Raw genomic sequence first — 17662 nt, forward strand, 5'->3', positions numbered from 1 at the left:
TTTGTATTTTATCTATTAAATTATTATTATTATTTCAATAAATTAAACATAATGGTATTATTTATCATCAAGGAGCTGTATTATGTTATGTTTTTATTTGTAGTTATTTTTTTATTTCAGCGTTAGTCGTACTCGCCCCGCCCATCTCCGCTTCCATTGGTCTTGCGTAATGACGTAGCACGCACAGTTTGTCATAGAACGCGCCAAATCAGTGTGTTTTGCATCACTTCATAAACGTGTTTTATTTCATCCTCTTTTCACTGACTTTACATTTTAGTTTAATTATGGCGTCATCGAGCAGCAAAGCGTCACAACAGCCGCGGAATTTACCCTGGTGAGACATTTATGTGAGGAATAAACGAGCTTAGCCCAGAGGATGCTAAGAGATAGAGCTAAAGCTAGAGCTAGCCAGAGTGTAGCCCTAAGCTAAGTCTCTGTGTCTCTGTGTCTCTGTGTCTCTGTGTCTCTGTGTCTCTGTGTCTCTGTGTCTCTGTGTCTGTGTGTCCGGTCTGTGTGTCTCTGTGTCTGTGTAGCCCTAAGCTAAGTGTGTGTCTGTCTGTGTGTGTGTGTGTCTCTTTGTCGGGGTGTGTGTGTGTGTGTGTGTGGGGGGGGGGGGGGTGTCCAGTCTGTGTGTGTAGCCTGAGTGTCTGTGTGTCTCTGTGTCTGTGTGTCTGTGTGTCCGGTCTGTGTGTCTCTGTGTCTGTGTGTCCGGTCTGTGTGTCTCTGTGTCTCTGTGTCTGTGTGTCTCTGTGTCTCTGTGTCTGTGTAGCCCTAAGCTAAGTGTGTGTCTGTCTGTGTGTGTGTGTGTCTCTTTGTCGGGGTGTGTGTGTGTGTGTGTGTGTGGGGGGGGGGGTGTCCAGTCTGTGTGTGTAGCCTGAGTGTCTGTGTGTCTCTGTGTCTGTGTGTGTGTCCGGTCTGTGTCCGGTCTGTGTGTCTGTGTGTTTGAGTTTCTTGCAGAGCTTTTCTCTGTTGTTGTTGTTGTTTTGTTGTTTACAGTGTTAATGTCATTTTGCCCCAGATTTTGCCCATGAATAATCCACTTGTGTCTCTCAGGGTTGAAAAGTACAGACCACAGTCTCTGGACGACTTGATTTCACACAGGGACATTCTCAGCACTAGTGAGTACACACAAGTACACACACGAGTACATTCTACTACTGAGTACACACACGAGTACATACTACTACTGAGTACACACACGAGTACGTTCTACTACTGAGTACACACACGAGTACGTTCTACTACTGAGTACACACACGAGTACGTTCTACTACTGAGTACACACACGAGTACGTTCTACTACTGAGTACACACGAGTACATTCTACTACTGAGTACACACACGAGTACGTTCTACTACTGAGTACACACACGAGTACATTCTACTACTGAGTACACACACGAGTACATTCTACTACTGAGTACACACACGAGTACATTCTACTACTGAGTACACACACGAGTACATTCTACTACTGAGTACACACACGAGTACATTCTACTACTGAGTACACACACGAGTACATTCTACTACTGAGTACACACAGGAGTACATTCTAGTGAGTACACACAGGAGTACACACAGGAGTACACACAGAGGAGTACACACAGAGGAGTACACACAGAGGAGTACACACAGAGGAGTACACACAGAGGAGTACACACAGAGGAGTACACACAGAGGAGTACACACAGAGGAGTACACACAGAGGAGTACACACAGAGGAGTACACACAGAGGAGTACACACAGAGGAGTACACACAGGAGTACACACACAGGAGTACACACAGAGGAGTACACACAGAGGAGTACACACAGAGGAGTACACACAGAGGAGTACACACAGAGGAGTACACACAGAGGAGTACACACAGAGGAGTACACACAGAGGAGTACACACAGAGGAGTACACACAGAGGAGTACACACAGAGGAGTACACACAGAGGAGTACACACAGAGGAGTACACACAGAGGAGTACACACAGAGGAGTACACACAGAGGAGTACACACAGAGGAGTACACACAGAGGAGTACACACAGAGGAGTACACACAGAGGAGTACACACAGAGGAGTACACACAGAGGAGTACACACAGAGGAGTACACACAGAGGAGTACACACAGAGGAGTACACACAGAGGAGTACACACAGAGGAGTACACACAGAGGAGTACACACAGAGGAGTACACACAGAGGAGTACACACAGAGGAGTACACACAGAGGAGTACACACAGAGGAGTACACACAGAGGAGTACACACAGAGGAGTACACACAGAGGAGTACACACAGAGGAGTACACACAGAGGAGTACACACAGGAGTACACTAAAGCCTTTATACTGACGTGCCGTGTGGTGAATCCTCCTGTTGCAGTTCAGAGGTTCATTAGTGAGGACAGACTTCCACACCTGTTGTTCTATGGACCTCCAGGAACAGGCAAAACCTCCACCATCCTGGCCTGTGCCAAGCAGCTCTACAAAGACAGAGAGTTCAGCTCGATGGTGTTGGAGGTACAGTTAATAATAATAAAAATAAATAATAATAATAATACACTTCTATACAGTTCTGTCCGTGTGAAGATGTCGTTTGCCAAGAGTCTGAATTTCACCATTTTTCCTCTGACCACAGCTCAATGCGTCTGACGACAGAGGCATCGACGTGGTGCGAGGGCCCATCCTTAGTTTTGCCAGCACAAGGACCATTTTTAAGTAAGGCAGCTGCTTATTGTTAAAGGTGCACTGTGTAATTTTTCTGGGAGGAGGTTGGCAGTCATGGAGATGTTATTGCCCTGCCTGGAATGTTCCACAGTATGGCATTAAACTTATCTAACACGCATCTTTAAATGTATTTGTGTTCAATACCAATTAAAACATATTTAATGTGAACGTGGTCAACTCTCCACAGATCTGACCTGTAACTTGGCCTTGTGCCGCCTCCTTCTGCCTGTTTCTCTGAAGAGTGACACATTTAATGCCATATTGTGGAACTTTCTGGCTAAAGCAATGCTATCTCCATGGACACAAGCTGAGAGAAGCTGCGTGGTGCATCTTTAATGACATTATTTAACTGTGATCGATTTGACAGTAACATTTCCTGATTTCTAGAAAAGGTTTCAAGTTGGTTATACTGGACGAGGCTGATGCCATGACCCAGGATGCCCAGAATGCTTTGCGGCGAGGTGAGCCATCTGTTCAGCCGGGCAGTGCCCGCTGTGAGCTGCACGGCTCACTGAGCAGTCTCACTCTTCAGCTGTTTCCCAGATACAGACTGAGGCTGAGAGCACCTCACTGAGAAGAAGTAATCAATAAGTCATCTCCATCTACGATTGACAAAATAAAACAGACATATAGACCTGTCACGATATATCGCTACAGAGAAATATTATGATAAACAATAATACTCAAACTACTTCATGTCAGTGGCATAAAGTACTAATATCATCCCAGTAAACCTGTTTTTAAATCCACAGTATCATTAAAAGGCCTGAGCTGTAACAGATAATAACAGAATAAGCCATAGAAGTTATTTACCCTCTGCAGCTCGTCTTATATTATCACAAAAAGGCAGAAATCTCCCATTAGTGCAAAGGAAATGTACAAAATATTGAGCCTGAAAGTATATTCTTACATCTTTCATGAACCGAGTGAAGTCTGTATATGTATATATGTATATGACAGACCGACATGCTTCATTTAAAAACAAATACAAATATTGAGTTAAATCTTATAATAATCATAGATTGATGCTTTTGCTCACTGTTTCCCTGTTATGCTAATGAGCTTTGTGTTTTCTCTCATTTTAGTTATTGAAAAATTCACGGAGAATACTCGTTTTTGTTTGATCTGCAACTATCTGTCCAAAATCATCCCCGCGCTTCAGTCACGATGCACCAGGTTTCGCTTTGGCCCTCTGGTCCCTGAGCAGATGATCCCACGACTGGAGCACGTCATTCAACAAGAAAAGTGTGTGGAGTCTTGTTTTTACAGAATTCCTCATTTTAGTTGCTGATCGAACAGTATAAATGTATTTCTATAATATTCAGACAGTGAATAACAATGATGTGCTTTGATTTGTTTATTGACAGTATTGACATTAGTCCAGATGGAATGAAAGCTCTTGTGACATTATCATCAGGAGATATGAGGAGATCTCTGAACATACTGCAAGTAAGTCGTTTTAATGCTATTCCTATAGAGCAGGTCAAAAAGGTGCAGTGCGCAACCTCTTTTCAGCAGGTTAATTAACGATACTTGTCTTTGCACCGCTTAGAAACTCTTGTGCCGTTTGGTTGAGACGCGCAGCTGCTACAGAGTCGAGCACAGATGATACTAGAGCCAAAGGGGGAAAATCACTCATATTTCGTATCTACCAGAATGTTCAAATCTGCTTTGGACGTTTATGTTCAAATTAAATACAATAGTCAAACGTATTTCCCCAAAGTCTGAACTCTGCTCCAAATAACGTGAGGACTGACTGTAGACCTTTGATAAAAGACCAGAGCTGAGGCTTGACTCAGTTCAGATCTGATTAATTGCACAGCCCTAGTGGGTGTTTTTACTTTCACTTTCTCCCAGGGTAACAGTGCTTTCTTGTTTGTTAGAGCACCAGTATGGCATATGGGAAGGTCACAGAGGACTCAGTCTACACATGCACAGGTCACCCCCTCCGCTCTGATATCGCCAACATCCTGGACTGGTCACTCAACCAGAATTTTACTACAGCGTACAACCGTATCCTTGATCTGTCCCTTTCCTAAATAAATAAATAAATAAATCTGTACCAGACACTGATGGAAAACAATCACACTGCAGTTTTTATACATGTGAAACTGAACCTTAACGACTGTACTCAGAAATACTTCAGCTGAAAACATTGAAAGGTTTGGCATTGCATGATATTCTGACAGAGGTCCACCTGCTCATACACAGAGGTAAGACACGTGCCATGTGTATTTTATGATTTCATGACCAATTCGTTTGAAATGGGGAAAAACTCAATATACTTGTTTGATTTTAGTTGATTTCCCACCTTCCATTCGAATGGACCTGCTCATTAAGTTGGCAGACATTGAGTGAGTTTGATTTTTTCCTCTTTTTGCTTTGCCTTTTTTTCTGTTGGGGAATCTGCCCCTTTTGTCTCCAGAGACGTCGCTTTGCTTAGATTGTCCCAGAGCATGATCCAGCTCCATTTAAACACAGATGGAGTCAAACATGTCTGTAATTCAACAAGTGTGGAACATTCCAGACAAAGCTTGAACATCTCTTTGGGCAAATGTTTAACGCAAACCCCGTCAGAAACGTTCTTAGTGTTAAAACTTCAGTGTGGTCATAATTAACTCTTCTTCAGACACAGGTTGGCCTCAGGGACCAATGAAAAGATCCAGCTGAGCTCCATGGTGGCGGCGTTCCAGGCCGTGCGGGACCTCGTGACCAGTGACGCGGCTTAGAAAAGAATTTAACGTTCAAAACAAATGCAAAAATGTCATTTACCACAATTGTCTTTCAAGAATGCCTTCTTATACTTTTAATAAAACATTGTTAATTACTCAGAGTTACTTATATTATTAACATTAATACGCAAAGGTAACAGTGCATAGGAATTTATAAAGTATTTAAGTATTTTGTACATGATAAATTAACAGTATAAAGTGAGATTCAAGTAATAAACCATGAACTTTGCATTATGTTCATTGTAGAATAGTAGTGCAATATGTGTTTGATATGGTTACACTTATAAAATGGAATATAAGATGCTTTAGTTAGCATGAAGATTAAAACATCTTGTTAAACCAAAAAGAGGCATTGTCATAATAACAATCGCTGGCTCTTTTGTACGTTATTGCTTTAAGGGTCGTTTCCACATTCAGTTTTCCCACTCTTCATTGTCGGAGCAGCAGGTTTTGAGGTGCGGGATGTTCCTGTAGGTCAGGTACTGCAGGATCCTCTTGGGCAGAGGTAGTGGCTCCATCTGGTGGGTGGACACGGAGTGGCGCAGGATGGACCGACACAGATGGCTCAGACTGGGGATCGTTTGAGGCGCGTGCCAAAAGCGCACATGGCCGTCCCTCGTCCTGAGACCAGAAAGAATTTTAATATTCAGTGTAATATTTAAAGAAACTTATTTATCCAAATCCATTATAAGAGACTGACTGGAGAAGGCTCGACCGCCTCCTCGTCTCCACAAACACTCCACACAACAGTATTAAATGTGTCCATCTCTATGGAGACAAGCAGCCAAGTTACAGGTCAGATCTGTGCTTTTTTAATGCCCTGCTGTGGAACCATCCAGGCAACGGAATAACATCACCATGGAGACAAGCAGGTGGTCGACCCTCCATCCAATAGTTTATATTTACTGTATTTCTATTTCAGCCACATTAAAACGTACACATGGCTCTAATTCATCCAAACAAAACTGGGTTGTTCTTTGCGTTTTTGCATTTCCTGAGATCCTGCTGTGAATCACAAGTTTGTTTTTTACCCCGTGGCGACCACGCCCCCTTCTGGATGGTAATTGCAGCACAGCCCATTGGATCTTCGGTCAGTTTTTGCCTGCATCACCATTCCCTTCTTGCCAGGTTCCCAGATTCGTAGTGGTCTGTATATGAACAGTAGAATGTATAATTCTGTACGTGTGAAAACATTTTAGAGACATGTTTGATCCAAACTCACCTGTCGTCAGTGACTATGGCCAGGTGCAGGCCGTTGGGAGAGAACTGTATGGCTGAAATCTGATTTTGTCCATAATCTTCAAAGTAGTCACTGGAAATGAAATGTATTTAATACACTGCATGTTTCTGTGTTTACACAGTGCAGTTATTTTCTGCAGATCTCAGGGTTTTGTCATTCAAGGACGGACTGCACAGGTCATGTGAATCCTGGGTATAATTTTCCAGCAGAGCTGCAGATGCAAAGAGCGATTGCACAGGAAGCTCAGGTTACACCCTTTCATATTGTTTCCTCTAAAATAAATACACAAACTTATGCTTGCAAATTTAACAATGAAAGCAAATCTGTTTCTGTTTGATATCACCCAGTGGCTCAGGGAGACGCTGTGGTGTTCACCTGAAATGACTTACACTAAACTGGACAGTTTCTCTGCAGTGTAAGGGTCCCACAGGTCGATCCACCAACTGGAGCCGCTGAAGGCCGCCGTGGCCAGGACGGCTCCGTCAGGCGAGAAGTCACACGAGGACAGGAGGTACAAAGTCCTCTGGGTGCCTCCACTTAGGTTCCTAATGAACGTGTAGGAGCGAAGGCTCCACAGACACACCATCTGAATGAGAACAATGAGGATGAGCTTTGTGTTTCACACAGTCATAAACATGTAACGACATGAGCCCAGGAGCATTGTTCTGGTGGTTACACATTAGCTAAGAATGTCCAAAGCTTACACAACAGAATACCACATCATCTACACTCCTTGATAGAAAAGACTGATATGGATAAAGTGCCATGATACATTGACAGACGAGTCATTTAAGACCATCAAACACACATAACTTACTCTGTCAAACCTTCCAACAGAAGCGATCATACTGCAGTCAGACGACACACAGCAAGAGCTCACCCAGTCCTTATGTCCAGACAGAACCTGCACCTTTTTACCTGCACAACCAGTAACACAAGTCAATGAACTGAAACTGATTTACCTTTAAACTAAGTCATCTCCTTGAGCCCACCAAGGTCTTTTGTTTGTTGTATCATTTAAATCGGCTTGAACAGTGAAAGGAAAGGTCATGTTTGTAGAACAGTGTAAATTAGTCCAACATATCAGGGACAACCAGTAAAAGGTGAATTATTATTATCATTATCTTTTTGCATCAAAAATTGGACACTAAACTTTCCTGTGCAGTAAATCTGTGTGTGTGGTTTATACTGTGTAGATTCTTTCCTTTGACTGTTTAAATCCAGGCTCAAACGGTTCTGTTTATCTCTGACTGAAAGGGTATCACTTTTCTCCTTTAATGTTCATTTTATGATGATTATTTATGCTGTGATTTGTTGTATCGTCTTTCTTATTCTGTGAAACTCTTAGAACCTTGTGTGAGTTGTGCTCTATAAATAAACTTGCCTCGTCTACTTTCAGTGAGAGGGACATAGTGTGACAAAAGTAAAACAAACACAAGCTGTTCACACCTTTATGAGTCAGGTCCCATATCCTTAAGGTCTTGTCTCGAGAGGATGATATGAGAGTGAGTGTTCCGTTTTGAGGGAACACCAGATTTCTGACCACGCCCTCGTGCCCGTGGAGATCAAAAACAGCATCACCTGAAAGTGAAACATTTAATAACAAACTGCATCGTGGAGAACAGAGTGTTAAACCGCTCACCTGTTAAAACATTCCAGATTTTAATAACACCACTCTCCAGGCCGGTGGCGAGCAGCAGTGTGCTTTTATTCCCTTTTATTGTCTTTTTCGCTGAAGAATCTGCAGTGGATTTTGGAGGTCTGGGTCCAAAGGCGAGGCCCCACACCGGCTCCCCGCAGCTGAAGCTTTTGTCCCCTCTGTCTGTCTCTTCATGTTGACTGTCTCTGGTGTAAGAAGGACGTTACGGGGTTAATAATTCTTTCTTTGTATTTTTTCTTTTTTCTGACATCTTGCCTGCATTATCCCACACTGCCCCCAGCACAGAGCCGTGTAATGACACTTACTCTGAGTCCAGCGGCCAAGCAACGACCCACACGATGCCGTGTCCCATAGACCAGGCGAACCAGGCTCCGTCCGGGGAGAAGTCCACGCTCCACGTCTCACATCCCGCTCGCCACTCCACAGACAGAGGCCTCCTGGTCTTCAGCTCCAAGATCAGAGCTGGGTCTGAGGCTGAAACAGAAGGAAACAGAGGTTAAGGTGAGTATATATATATATATATATATATATATACTGACTAAACAGCTCCAAACACATCGTCCTGTCCAGTTCCCCTGTAGAGCACCTCCTCAACCTGCTTTACTCTGAGCACCTCCTGCACCTCCTCAACCTGCTTTACTCTGAGCACCTCCTGATCTGTCCTTTCTCTGGGGATTAACCAGCTGCTTGGTTACACCGGGAGGACAACAGCAGCGGGTAAATGAGGTTATGTTAAAATGACAGTAGAACAGATCCATGTGGATAAAACAGACTGACCTAAAGGCTGCAGGTCCTCGGTGTTTTTATTCTGTTGTAATGTCAGTAGAATAAAGCAGATTCTTACCTAAAGGCTGCAGGTCCTTGTTGTTTTTATTCTGTTGTAATGTCAGTAGAATAAAGCAGATTCTTACCTAAAGGCTGCAGGTCCTTGTTGTTTTTATTCTGTTGTAATGTCAGTAGAATAAAGCAGATTCTTACCTAAAGGCTGCAGGTCCTCGGTGCTTTTCCTGGAGCACATCCTTCGTCTTTTTCTTCTTCTTCTGTTTCTTCACATTCTGCTTGGATGACGTTGTTTTTACTTCCTGAATGTGTCGTTTTCGCCTCTGACCGTGTCCATTTGGAGACCACAGCTCTCTTCTGTTGTCCCTGACCGTCTACGTGAAACTTCTGTCCCGCAAACACAAAACAAACGAATAAAACGCAGCAGCAGCGGAGGAACTGAACGTGCTGACGTCATCCACCTCGACGCACCCGTGCGCCGCTCTCTGATTGGATTATCGACGTCATCACGCTCTTCTGTAATTACGTAACTACAGCAAGGAACTACAGAACGTGAAGCACGTGACAAGAACGTAACACTGATGTCACGTGAAAAGCACAAGAAAAAACGTCTTTATAATGTAAATAAAAATATAATGTAAATAAAAATATAATAATAATAATAATTATTATTATTATTATTATTATTATTATTGTTGTTGTTGTTATTATTATTGTTATTATTATTATTATTATTATTATTATTATTATAAATGCATAAAATAATACAATAAAATAGCTGATCGTCCAATATGCTATAGCATTATTGTAGTTCAATAAGGACATTTAATTTTAACCAGCAGAACAATGAAAAAGTTAAAATAATTGTTGATAATAATATTGACTAAATCACTACAAAAGAACACACTGTCACTGTCACTGTCATTCATGTAAAAAGCTGATTTTAAATTTATTTATTTTTTTATTTTTTTATTGAAGATAATGATCAGGCAAATAAAACAAATAAATAAATACAATAAAAATAATAAAATAGTTCATCATCCAGTATGCTACATCATCATTATAGTTCAAAAAGGACATTTAATTTTAACCAGCAGAACAGTGAAATAGTTCAAATAAATGTTGATAATGATGAGGCTCCATCACTGTGGGAGAACGCAACCCTGTCATTCAAAAAGCAGAAGAAAAAAATATATATATATTTTTTTTTTTTGCAAGATAATAAGCTGGCAAAATAAATAAAATAAAGCAAATAAAAGTGAGCCACATGATTAAAAACAAAGTGACAGTTTAATTTCTTCCATGTGTTTTTGCAAACGGCACATTCAAAACAAGATGTCCACAAATAAAAATATATCTACACATAAACAATGTTAAACTAATTAAAAGAAGAAATTGTACATCTTGAGACAATAAAAGAGTTTGGGTTTTTTGGGTTTTTTTTTTGTTTTTTTTACATTTTCTGGTCACATTCTTCTTGGGAGACGTTTTCCCTGTAAAATCGTGGAAACCTGATTCTAAAACGTTACGAGATCCTCTGGCTCTTCTGTCGTTTCCGCGTCCTCCTGCTGCTGTGCATCATCCACTTCTGCCTCTTCATGATCCGCTGAGTGAAGAGTAAAGATATAACTCTGACATTAAGTTCAAATCCACATTTCATAACCAGGTCATACTTGATGGAATCCGGTGTATTTCTACGAGCGTGGTGTGACCTCCGTTTGACACAGGGGGAAGTCTGGGAACAGCGGCCTGGAAGATCTGCTCCTCATCCGACTCCACCAAACTCAGAACATCTGCTCTGTCGTCCTCGACTCGGCTGAAACGCACGAGCACAACATGTCACACGCCTGGAGACTGTGCAACTGCACTTTGTATTTAACTGTCATAATAATGATAATAATGATAATAATAATAATGATAATAATAATAATAATAATAATAATAATAATAATAATAATAATAATAATAATAATAATAACTTTTTTCGTCTGTGGAGTAAAAAGCTGTTGGAGGCAGTGCAGGGAAGAGGAGGCAAATCGGTTTCATGTTTTTTTGGACTTGTCGCTCTGCTCAGATTTAAATACATGTGAGGATAAAGTACTTCCTCTGACCTGCTTTATACTTTTGAATCGTTCTATTTGGGTAAAGTTGATGTTAACTGTAAAAACAAATTGAATATCAGGATGTTTAGGCTGTTACTTCAGGTATAAAAGGATATGATGAAAAAAGGGTTAAAGGCAGAGGCATCGAAAATGAAAAACTGTTGATGTGACGCACGATGTTTATGTCAGAGAAACTTAAACTTTAAGATTAGAAACAAAGATGAGAATATACGGAAAAACTGGATGGATTTAGTAAAACCAATAAGGCAGAGTTTCTTTTCCTCTTCGTCTTGTGCTCTTTGAATTCCATCCCTCCATTTTCTTCGTCTTCTCCAGGGCACAGGGACTCCCAGACTTCCCCCACCCCAGACACCTCTCCCCGGCGCCCCCTCCTGGTGGGATGTACTTTGAATTTAACTAAATATTGATACAAAGACTCACCCGAAACCACCTGAAACAAGACGACAGAAGAGTCACACCTCCAGAGAACAGCACTTTGGAATCATTCTTTAAAAAATAAAATAAGAATAATACTGAGGCAGATTTTGTGTCTGCTGGAGTAGACGGTCTTCGCCACGACGACGGCCGATCCCACGATGAGCACAGCGATAAACAGACCGATAACAGCGCCCGTGTACGCCGACGGAGCTACAGGAACAAGAAACACCAAACACGACAGGAATCAGGGAATCAGGGGAGCGGCAGCGAGAAAAACTACATTCCTCCAATAATGACACAGACAGCTTCACTGTGACTGAAACATAAAGAGACTGAAACATAAAGAGACTGAAACATAAAGAGACTGAAACATAAAGAGTCACTGCAGGGTTAGAAACTGAAGCAGAGACTGAAGCAGAGACAGAGTCTGAAGCAGAGACTGAAGCAGAGACTGGAGCAGAGACAGAGTCTGAAGCAGAGACTGAAGCAGAGACAGAGTCTGAAGCAGAGACTGAAGCAGAGACTGGAGCAGAGACAGAGTCTGAAGCAGAGACTGAAGCAGAGACTGGAGCAGAGACTGAAGCAGACACAGGGTCTGACAGTTTCACAAACATCGTCACCTGGAAACAGGAGATGTCCATTAAACAGAATTACACCTAAAGATGTTTATTATTTTCACGATCCTAAAAGTGTCAGTTAAACTTTCATTTTGTTTTGACCCAAGGACCTGGGACTGTTTGGGGTTTTTTTTACATAATTTCTCAACAGTAAAATGGGTCAAACCTGAACGACAAGGGATTACACATTTTATATCTGTAAACGTCTTTAACAAATGGATCATTTTACACGTCTCTAATATTCAAATATAATGTGGAGTTTTAGGAAAATGTTTTAACGTTTCTGTGGACTGTGACATCAACATGTTTTTTTATTCTTCACAAATCTATTGCAGTTATAAAACAAACAAAATCCAAGGCTAATTTACGACTTAATGTGAAAAATGATGAATAAAATTTGACTATTTTTAGTTTTCATAAAAAAAAATGCAAAAATATGTCAAAAAGAACCTCGGTGTTACTGTTTGTTGTGATTTTAAAATCCAGTGGAAATAGAGATTTTTCTCACGTTTATGTGAGTTTCAAATGTTTATCCACAAATACAAGTTTTATCAACGGTTGTGTCTCCTATAGATCGGACAATAAACGATAATATCGTTTATTGACAATAATCGCTCGAGGGACATTTTATAAATTTTGATAATCACCAACAAAATAATCCTGTTACATCATCAGAATGTGCAGAAAAAAGCAATTTATTCACAGGGAAGTCGACAGAATTGGCCCAGAATTGGAGCCTCTTCCTGTTCCTTTATATCAGTGGGGGGCCCATGTGAGGCTTATTGCCCTGGGCCCCCACATTTGAGTCGACGGCTCTGCTCATCCAGAATATTCTCCACTAAAACGTTGCTGTTTTCACTGAGAACAAAGTACAAGACTAAACCAGCTGTTTAAACATGGAGCTTATTCATAATATTAAAATTATTTGTCCAGAATTCATGTCCATAACATTTTAAACTTTAATCATTATCGTCATATAATCGTTTATCGTGATTATTTTGGCCGTGATAATCGTCACACGTCTCTAAAACCTCCTAAACCTTTTCTTACATTTCACAGTGAGATAGACCTCCAGCTCCTTGGCTCCCAGTGGGTTTTCGCTGAGGCAGAAGTAAACGCCTTCGTCCTCTTTGGTGACGTTCACGATGGTCAGCTGAAAGCGCGTCCCCTCGGCGGTCACCGTGTACTTGGAGTCGTTCATTATGAGCTCCTGTTTCAGGCCTTTTCTCCATGTGGTGACCGCGGGGGGGGTGGACGTGCTCTCGCTGCAGCTCAGAGTCACGCTGGTGCCCTCCACGGCGGCGGCCAGCGGGTCTCCGAGCGGGTACGGCGTCTCTGACCAAAGGAAAGGGTCAAACGTTTAATCATGCATCATAATCAGCGTCGTCAAACGTGATCAAATACAGCTGAATTATTCAAGAAATTATAAGAACAAACGCATAATTATTGTGAGAAGTTAAGCGTTTGTCCTTTGACGTTTTGGAGCGCGGTATATTAAGATATTTAAACAATAATATTCAAACTACATTAAGACACTGACACAATAAGAATAACACAACATCAGCCCAGTGAATCATTTTGAAATAAATGTGGCATAAACTGCAACAGGTAAATAACAGAATGAAGCAATAATTAAGCACAGACTTTACTTAAACCTCCACAGACTAATCTGATCATGAGGTTATGTGACGATGTGTTTCACCTGAAACATCTGAAACATGCACAGAAAATGTGCACATGAAAACTACATCACTCCAGCTTTAAAATAAAGAGTCGATGGAATAGACGAGCCTCACTGTGTTTTATGATCAAGTCGTTTGTCCCTGGAGTCAATAACGGAGAATAATCCAAACATTTCAGGTTAAATACAGTTACAGTAAAAACAACAAACTATTAATTTAATGTGAGTAAATCCATGATAAATGATGTGGTAAAAACACAGGACTTACTTAGAGTAAAAGTACAGGACCTGTTGGCCCCCGGGGGCAGCGCTCGGTGCTGCGCGCTGCACCTGAGCGTCTGCCCCTCCCACAGCAGCGAGCTGTTCATTTTCAGAGCCAAACTGTCCGTCACTTCAGAGGCTAAAATCTGACCACTGGGAACGTCCGTCCAGTTCAGCAAAGCAGCGGGAAAAACTCCGAACCAGGAGCAGTGGAACAAAACCAACGACGAGTCCTGAGTCCACATGCACTCGGGGTGACGGTCAGAGGCGTCTGTCGAAACAAAACCACAAGAGCGAATGTTTATAAAGAGATTTAAGACTCTAAAGAGTAAAATAAAACAACAAAAACAAATGTTTATAATGAGATTTAAGACTCTAAAGAGTAAAATAAAACGACAAAAACAAATGTTTATAATGAGATTTAAGACTCTAAAGAGTAAAATAAAACAACAAAAACAAATGTTCATAATGAGATTCACGACTCTAAGGTTTGAGAAGTAAAATGTTTTAAACGTTGGAGACGGTGACACAATCCCAATTATCGTGTAATCGTCTCATAATTATCATCATGTCACAGTCGTGTCGTAGTCGTAGTCCTGTAGTAGTCGTGTCATAGTCGTGTCGTAGTCATGTCATAGTCCTGTCGTAGTCGTGTCGTAGTCGTAGTCCTGTCGTAGTCGTGTCACAGTCGTGTCGTAGTCGCATCGTAGTCCTGTCGTAGTCATGTCATAGTCCTGTCGTAGTCGTGTCGTAGTCGTAGTCCTGTCGTAGTCCTGTCGTAGTCGTGTCACAGTCCTGTCGTAGTCGTGTCGTAGTCGGGTCACAGTCCTGTCGTGTCGTAGTCGTGTCGTAGTCGTGTCGTAGTCGTGTCACAGTCCTGTCGTAGTCGTGTCGTAGTCGTAGACGTGTCACAGTCCTGTCGTAGTCGTATTCGTGTCGTAGTCGTGTTGTGTACTACAGTACTACAGTACTACAGCACTACAGTACTCCAGTACTCCAGTACTCCAGTACTACAGTACTACAGCACTACAGTGAGTATAATCAGTGTATTAGAGAGTATAGTTACTCCCTGGTCAGAGTATAGTTACTCCCTCCTCCTTCGTGGTACTCACAGTACACCAGGACCTCGGCGCTCTTCTCGTGCCTCTGGTGGGACACTGGGTTGTGGGCGGAGCAGGTGTAGTTCCCCTGAGCGCTCGGTTGGATGTTTTGGGTGGAGTATTCGAGTACGGCTCCTGTGTTGTTGACGACGGACCTGCTGCTGTTCGAGGCTCCGCTGAACGTTAATCTCAGCTCCGGAGACGGGTACGAGCGTCCTGAGCACATGAAGTAAACGGCGGCTCCTCTGACGACGGTGAACGTCCCGTTGGGCAGGACGACGGCGGGATCGACGGAGAACGACACGTTATCAGGTCCAGCTGAAACAGCGTTTCATAAACTCAGATTATTATCGCTGTAAAATGTCACGAACATGAAACTTTACCATGAACAGGACGGATTAGAAAAGTGCTTTTATATTTAACGATTATTGAACAGAAGGGGGCGCTGATACAAAATCAAACTGAATTTACAGATTGATCAACACGAGGAGAACGTGTTTTTTATTAATGATGAAGTTATAAACAGACGTGCAAAAATATCGAAATATCAATATATTGTATCATTCATTTTGGTGTATCATTCATCAAAGGTGTAGGCGTCATAAGCTTAGGCTTCTGCCTATTCCTTTTTCAGACTTTGTGTACTTTGATTTGCTTTTGTGGACTTAAGACAGAAATGTCTGAAACAAACAAATAAATAACAAATAACAAATAACAAATGATACAGTATCGATATCGTGAGCTGCTGTATCAATATATTTTTTGTATATTTTACCAAATGATTCTGTCAATGTTATATTTTTGTGTGTTGTTTTGAGTAAAGAGACTCATTTATGCAGAACATTTGTCGTTTAATTCACTGTTCTGATTAAAAGGTTTATTTCATATTAACTTTGGTTTGACTCAGACTTTTAGTCTCAGTTGTTTTAGTCGATGTTGTTTTAGTCGATGTTGTGTGGTTAAACTGCACATGTCTCTGTGTAAATGTGGAGCTCGTATAAACTGAATAAAACCGACACATGGAACAGTCTGATGTGTTTTTATCGTTGGTAAAAAAGCACAAAACAAAATGGACTTTGTGTTTATTCATCTTGATTAAACATAAAAGCTGCATTAATGTTTATTTTTGTGAAAATGGAGCTGATCATTAAGGGTCACGAAAGCCGAGATTTTTCACTGAATCGTATTGTATCAAATCGAAAAAGTACAGTATCGAGATCCGTATCGTATCGTCATGAATGATCTCAGCTTTAGTTTAAACCTATAATTACAGAAGAGCCGAGGCAGAGACTCATCTGGACACAAAGTGAACACGGCTCCTTCACATTTAAAGACTCTGATGTTTTATGTTTTTTAAATGTTCTACTTGATAAACTTGTTTCTCTTGTGGCCTTTTCTGTCTCTGGTCCAGATTTGTTTGCGCATGCGCCTTACACCAGAGCACGTTTGTTTTGATGAAAAATGTAAAAGTGTAAAAGTGTAAAAGTGTAAAACTCTGGACTCACTGGCCACCTGCAGCTGCACTTTGGCGTGGTAGGTGTAGTTCCCGGGCAGGGTGGAGGCGCACAGATACACCGCCTCATCTCCGACCTCCACGGCCCCGATGCTCAAACTCCCATTAGGTAGCACTGAGAGCCGGCTCTCACGGCTCCCACGGCTCTCACGGCTCCCGGGACCGCCTGACGTGTTCAGAGGCGCAGAAACACCTCCACTGATGATTTCTTTTCCATTTTTCATCCACGAGGTCACGGCTGGAGTCACGTTCCCTGCGCTGTAACACGGAAGTATAGCCACGTCTCCAGGAGCCGCTGTCACAACCGAGTCCGTGGATTCTTCACCTGAAACCGCTGCGAAACACACACGAAACCCACTGAGGACGCGTGACACAGCAAAGCCTGAGCTAAACGTGCCGTAAAACTCACCTGTGGAGCAGAAACACAGCAGCAGAAAAGGAAAAGCTCTGGCGCTCATGGTGACATCGCCTCACGCGCGTAAACAAAAGGCTCCCGGCTGAAACCTGTCTGACTACTCCACCTGTGTGCGCGCAGGTGAGCGCTGTGGAACAGACATGCCTCCACCCGTGACACAGGACACCGCAGCACAGCTCAGAGAGTGGATCAGGGTCACGGGGACAGGTCTGGGCCCGTGCGTAAAGGCTTTGGGTCCGTGCGTAAAAGGCGGACAGAGTTTAGCAGCTGCTCCAAAAACTGGACACGAATAAGCCCCACCCTGATGATACCTGCTTAAAGGAGCAGGGCAACAGGCATTTCCACTCGAGTCACCTGTGGGGCTTTAGGCTGTGGCAGCACTGGCTCCTGGACTGGAGTTTC

The 17662-nt window shown here is 42.2% G+C and overlaps 3 protein-coding genes across 4 annotated transcripts; 1 reads left to right on the top strand and 2 right to left on the bottom strand.

The window, feature by feature from the left end:
* Positions 1 to 190: 190 nt before the first annotated feature.
* On the top strand, positions 191 to 5450 carry rfc5 (replication factor C (activator 1) 5). The gene is made up of 11 exons (XM_033972422.2): positions 191 to 334; positions 1054 to 1118; positions 2378 to 2514; positions 2633 to 2712; positions 3109 to 3182; positions 3807 to 3966; positions 4089 to 4170; positions 4605 to 4734; positions 4857 to 4934; positions 5021 to 5075; positions 5351 to 5450. Exons 1-11 carry the CDS (start codon positions 285 to 287, stop codon positions 5448 to 5450), a joined length of 1011 nt encoding a protein of 336 aa, XP_033828313.1. The 5' UTR covers positions 191 to 284.
* Positions 5451 to 5562: 112 nt separating this feature from the next.
* Positions 5563 to 9553, bottom strand: wsb2 (WD repeat and SOCS box containing 2). 2 transcript variants are annotated; one of them, XM_033972421.2, is made up of 9 exons: positions 9332 to 9553; positions 8659 to 8827; positions 8336 to 8538; positions 8143 to 8274; positions 7511 to 7611; positions 7083 to 7279; positions 6676 to 6765; positions 6485 to 6601; positions 5563 to 6074 (listed from the first exon to the last, which is right to left on the bottom strand). In XM_033972421.2, the coding sequence occupies exons 1-9, from the start codon at positions 9369 to 9371 to the stop codon at positions 5867 to 5869; spliced, it is 1257 nt and encodes a 418-aa protein (XP_033828312.1). In that variant the 5' UTR covers positions 9372 to 9553; the 3' UTR covers positions 5563 to 5866. The 2 variants fall into 2 exon arrangements, with proteins under 2 accessions (XP_033828312.1, XP_055080009.1); XM_055224034.1 differs by having other exon boundaries at positions 8659 to 8821; positions 9332 to 9542.
* Positions 9554 to 10356: 803 nt separating this feature from the next.
* On the bottom strand, positions 10357 to 17535 carry vsig10 (V-set and immunoglobulin domain containing 10). Its single transcript, XM_033973005.2, has 9 exons — positions 17255 to 17535; positions 16838 to 17179; positions 15345 to 15650; positions 14240 to 14503; positions 13341 to 13625; positions 11770 to 11883; positions 11677 to 11686; positions 10807 to 10949; positions 10357 to 10739 (listed from the first exon to the last, which is right to left on the bottom strand). Exons 1-9 carry the CDS (start codon positions 17301 to 17303, stop codon positions 10651 to 10653), a joined length of 1602 nt encoding a protein of 533 aa, XP_033828896.1. The 5' UTR covers positions 17304 to 17535; the 3' UTR covers positions 10357 to 10650.
* Between the last annotated feature and the right edge of the window lie 127 nt (positions 17536 to 17662).

This window comes from Periophthalmus magnuspinnatus, chromosome 9, assembly GCF_009829125.3.
Source record: "Periophthalmus magnuspinnatus isolate fPerMag1 chromosome 9, fPerMag1.2.pri, whole genome shotgun sequence".
In the NCBI taxonomy this organism is placed as follows: Eukaryota; Metazoa; Chordata; class Actinopteri; order Gobiiformes; family Gobiidae; genus Periophthalmus; species Periophthalmus magnuspinnatus.

Coding starts and splice junctions, on each gene's coding strand:
- rfc5 (XM_033972422.2), top strand. CDS start 285: ATGGCGTCATCGAGCAGCAAAGCGTCACAACAGCCGCGGAATTTACCC. Junction 1,119..2,377: donor CAGGGACATTCTCAGCACTA/GTGAGTACACAC, acceptor CTCCTGTTGCAG/TTCAGAGGTTCATTAGTGAG. Junction 2,515..2,632: donor TCAGCTCGATGGTGTTGGAG/GTACAGTTAATA, acceptor CTCTGACCACAG/CTCAATGCGTCTGACGACAG.
- wsb2 (XM_033972421.2), bottom strand. CDS start 9,371: ATGTGCTCCAGGAAAAGCACCGAGGACCTGCAGCCTTTAG. Junction 7,280..7,510: donor CTGTTGGAAGGTTTGACAGA/GTAAGTTATGTG, acceptor GTTCTCATTCAG/ATGGTGTGTCTGTGGAGCCT. Junction 6,602..6,675: donor GCCATAGTCACTGACGACAG/GTGAGTTTGGAT, acceptor GTTCATATACAG/ACCACTACGAATCTGGGAAC.
- vsig10 (XM_033973005.2), bottom strand. CDS start 17,303: ATGAGCGCCAGAGCTTTTCCTTTTCTGCTGCTGTGTTTCTGCTCCACA. Junction 15,651..16,837: donor AGTGCAGCTGCAGGTGGCCA/GTGAGTCCAGAG, acceptor ACGCTGTTTCAG/CTGGACCTGATAACGTGTCG. Junction 11,884..13,340: donor GGTCTATCTCACTGTGAAAT/GTAAGAAAAGGT, acceptor TTGTTCCTGTAG/CTCCGTCGGCGTACACGGGC.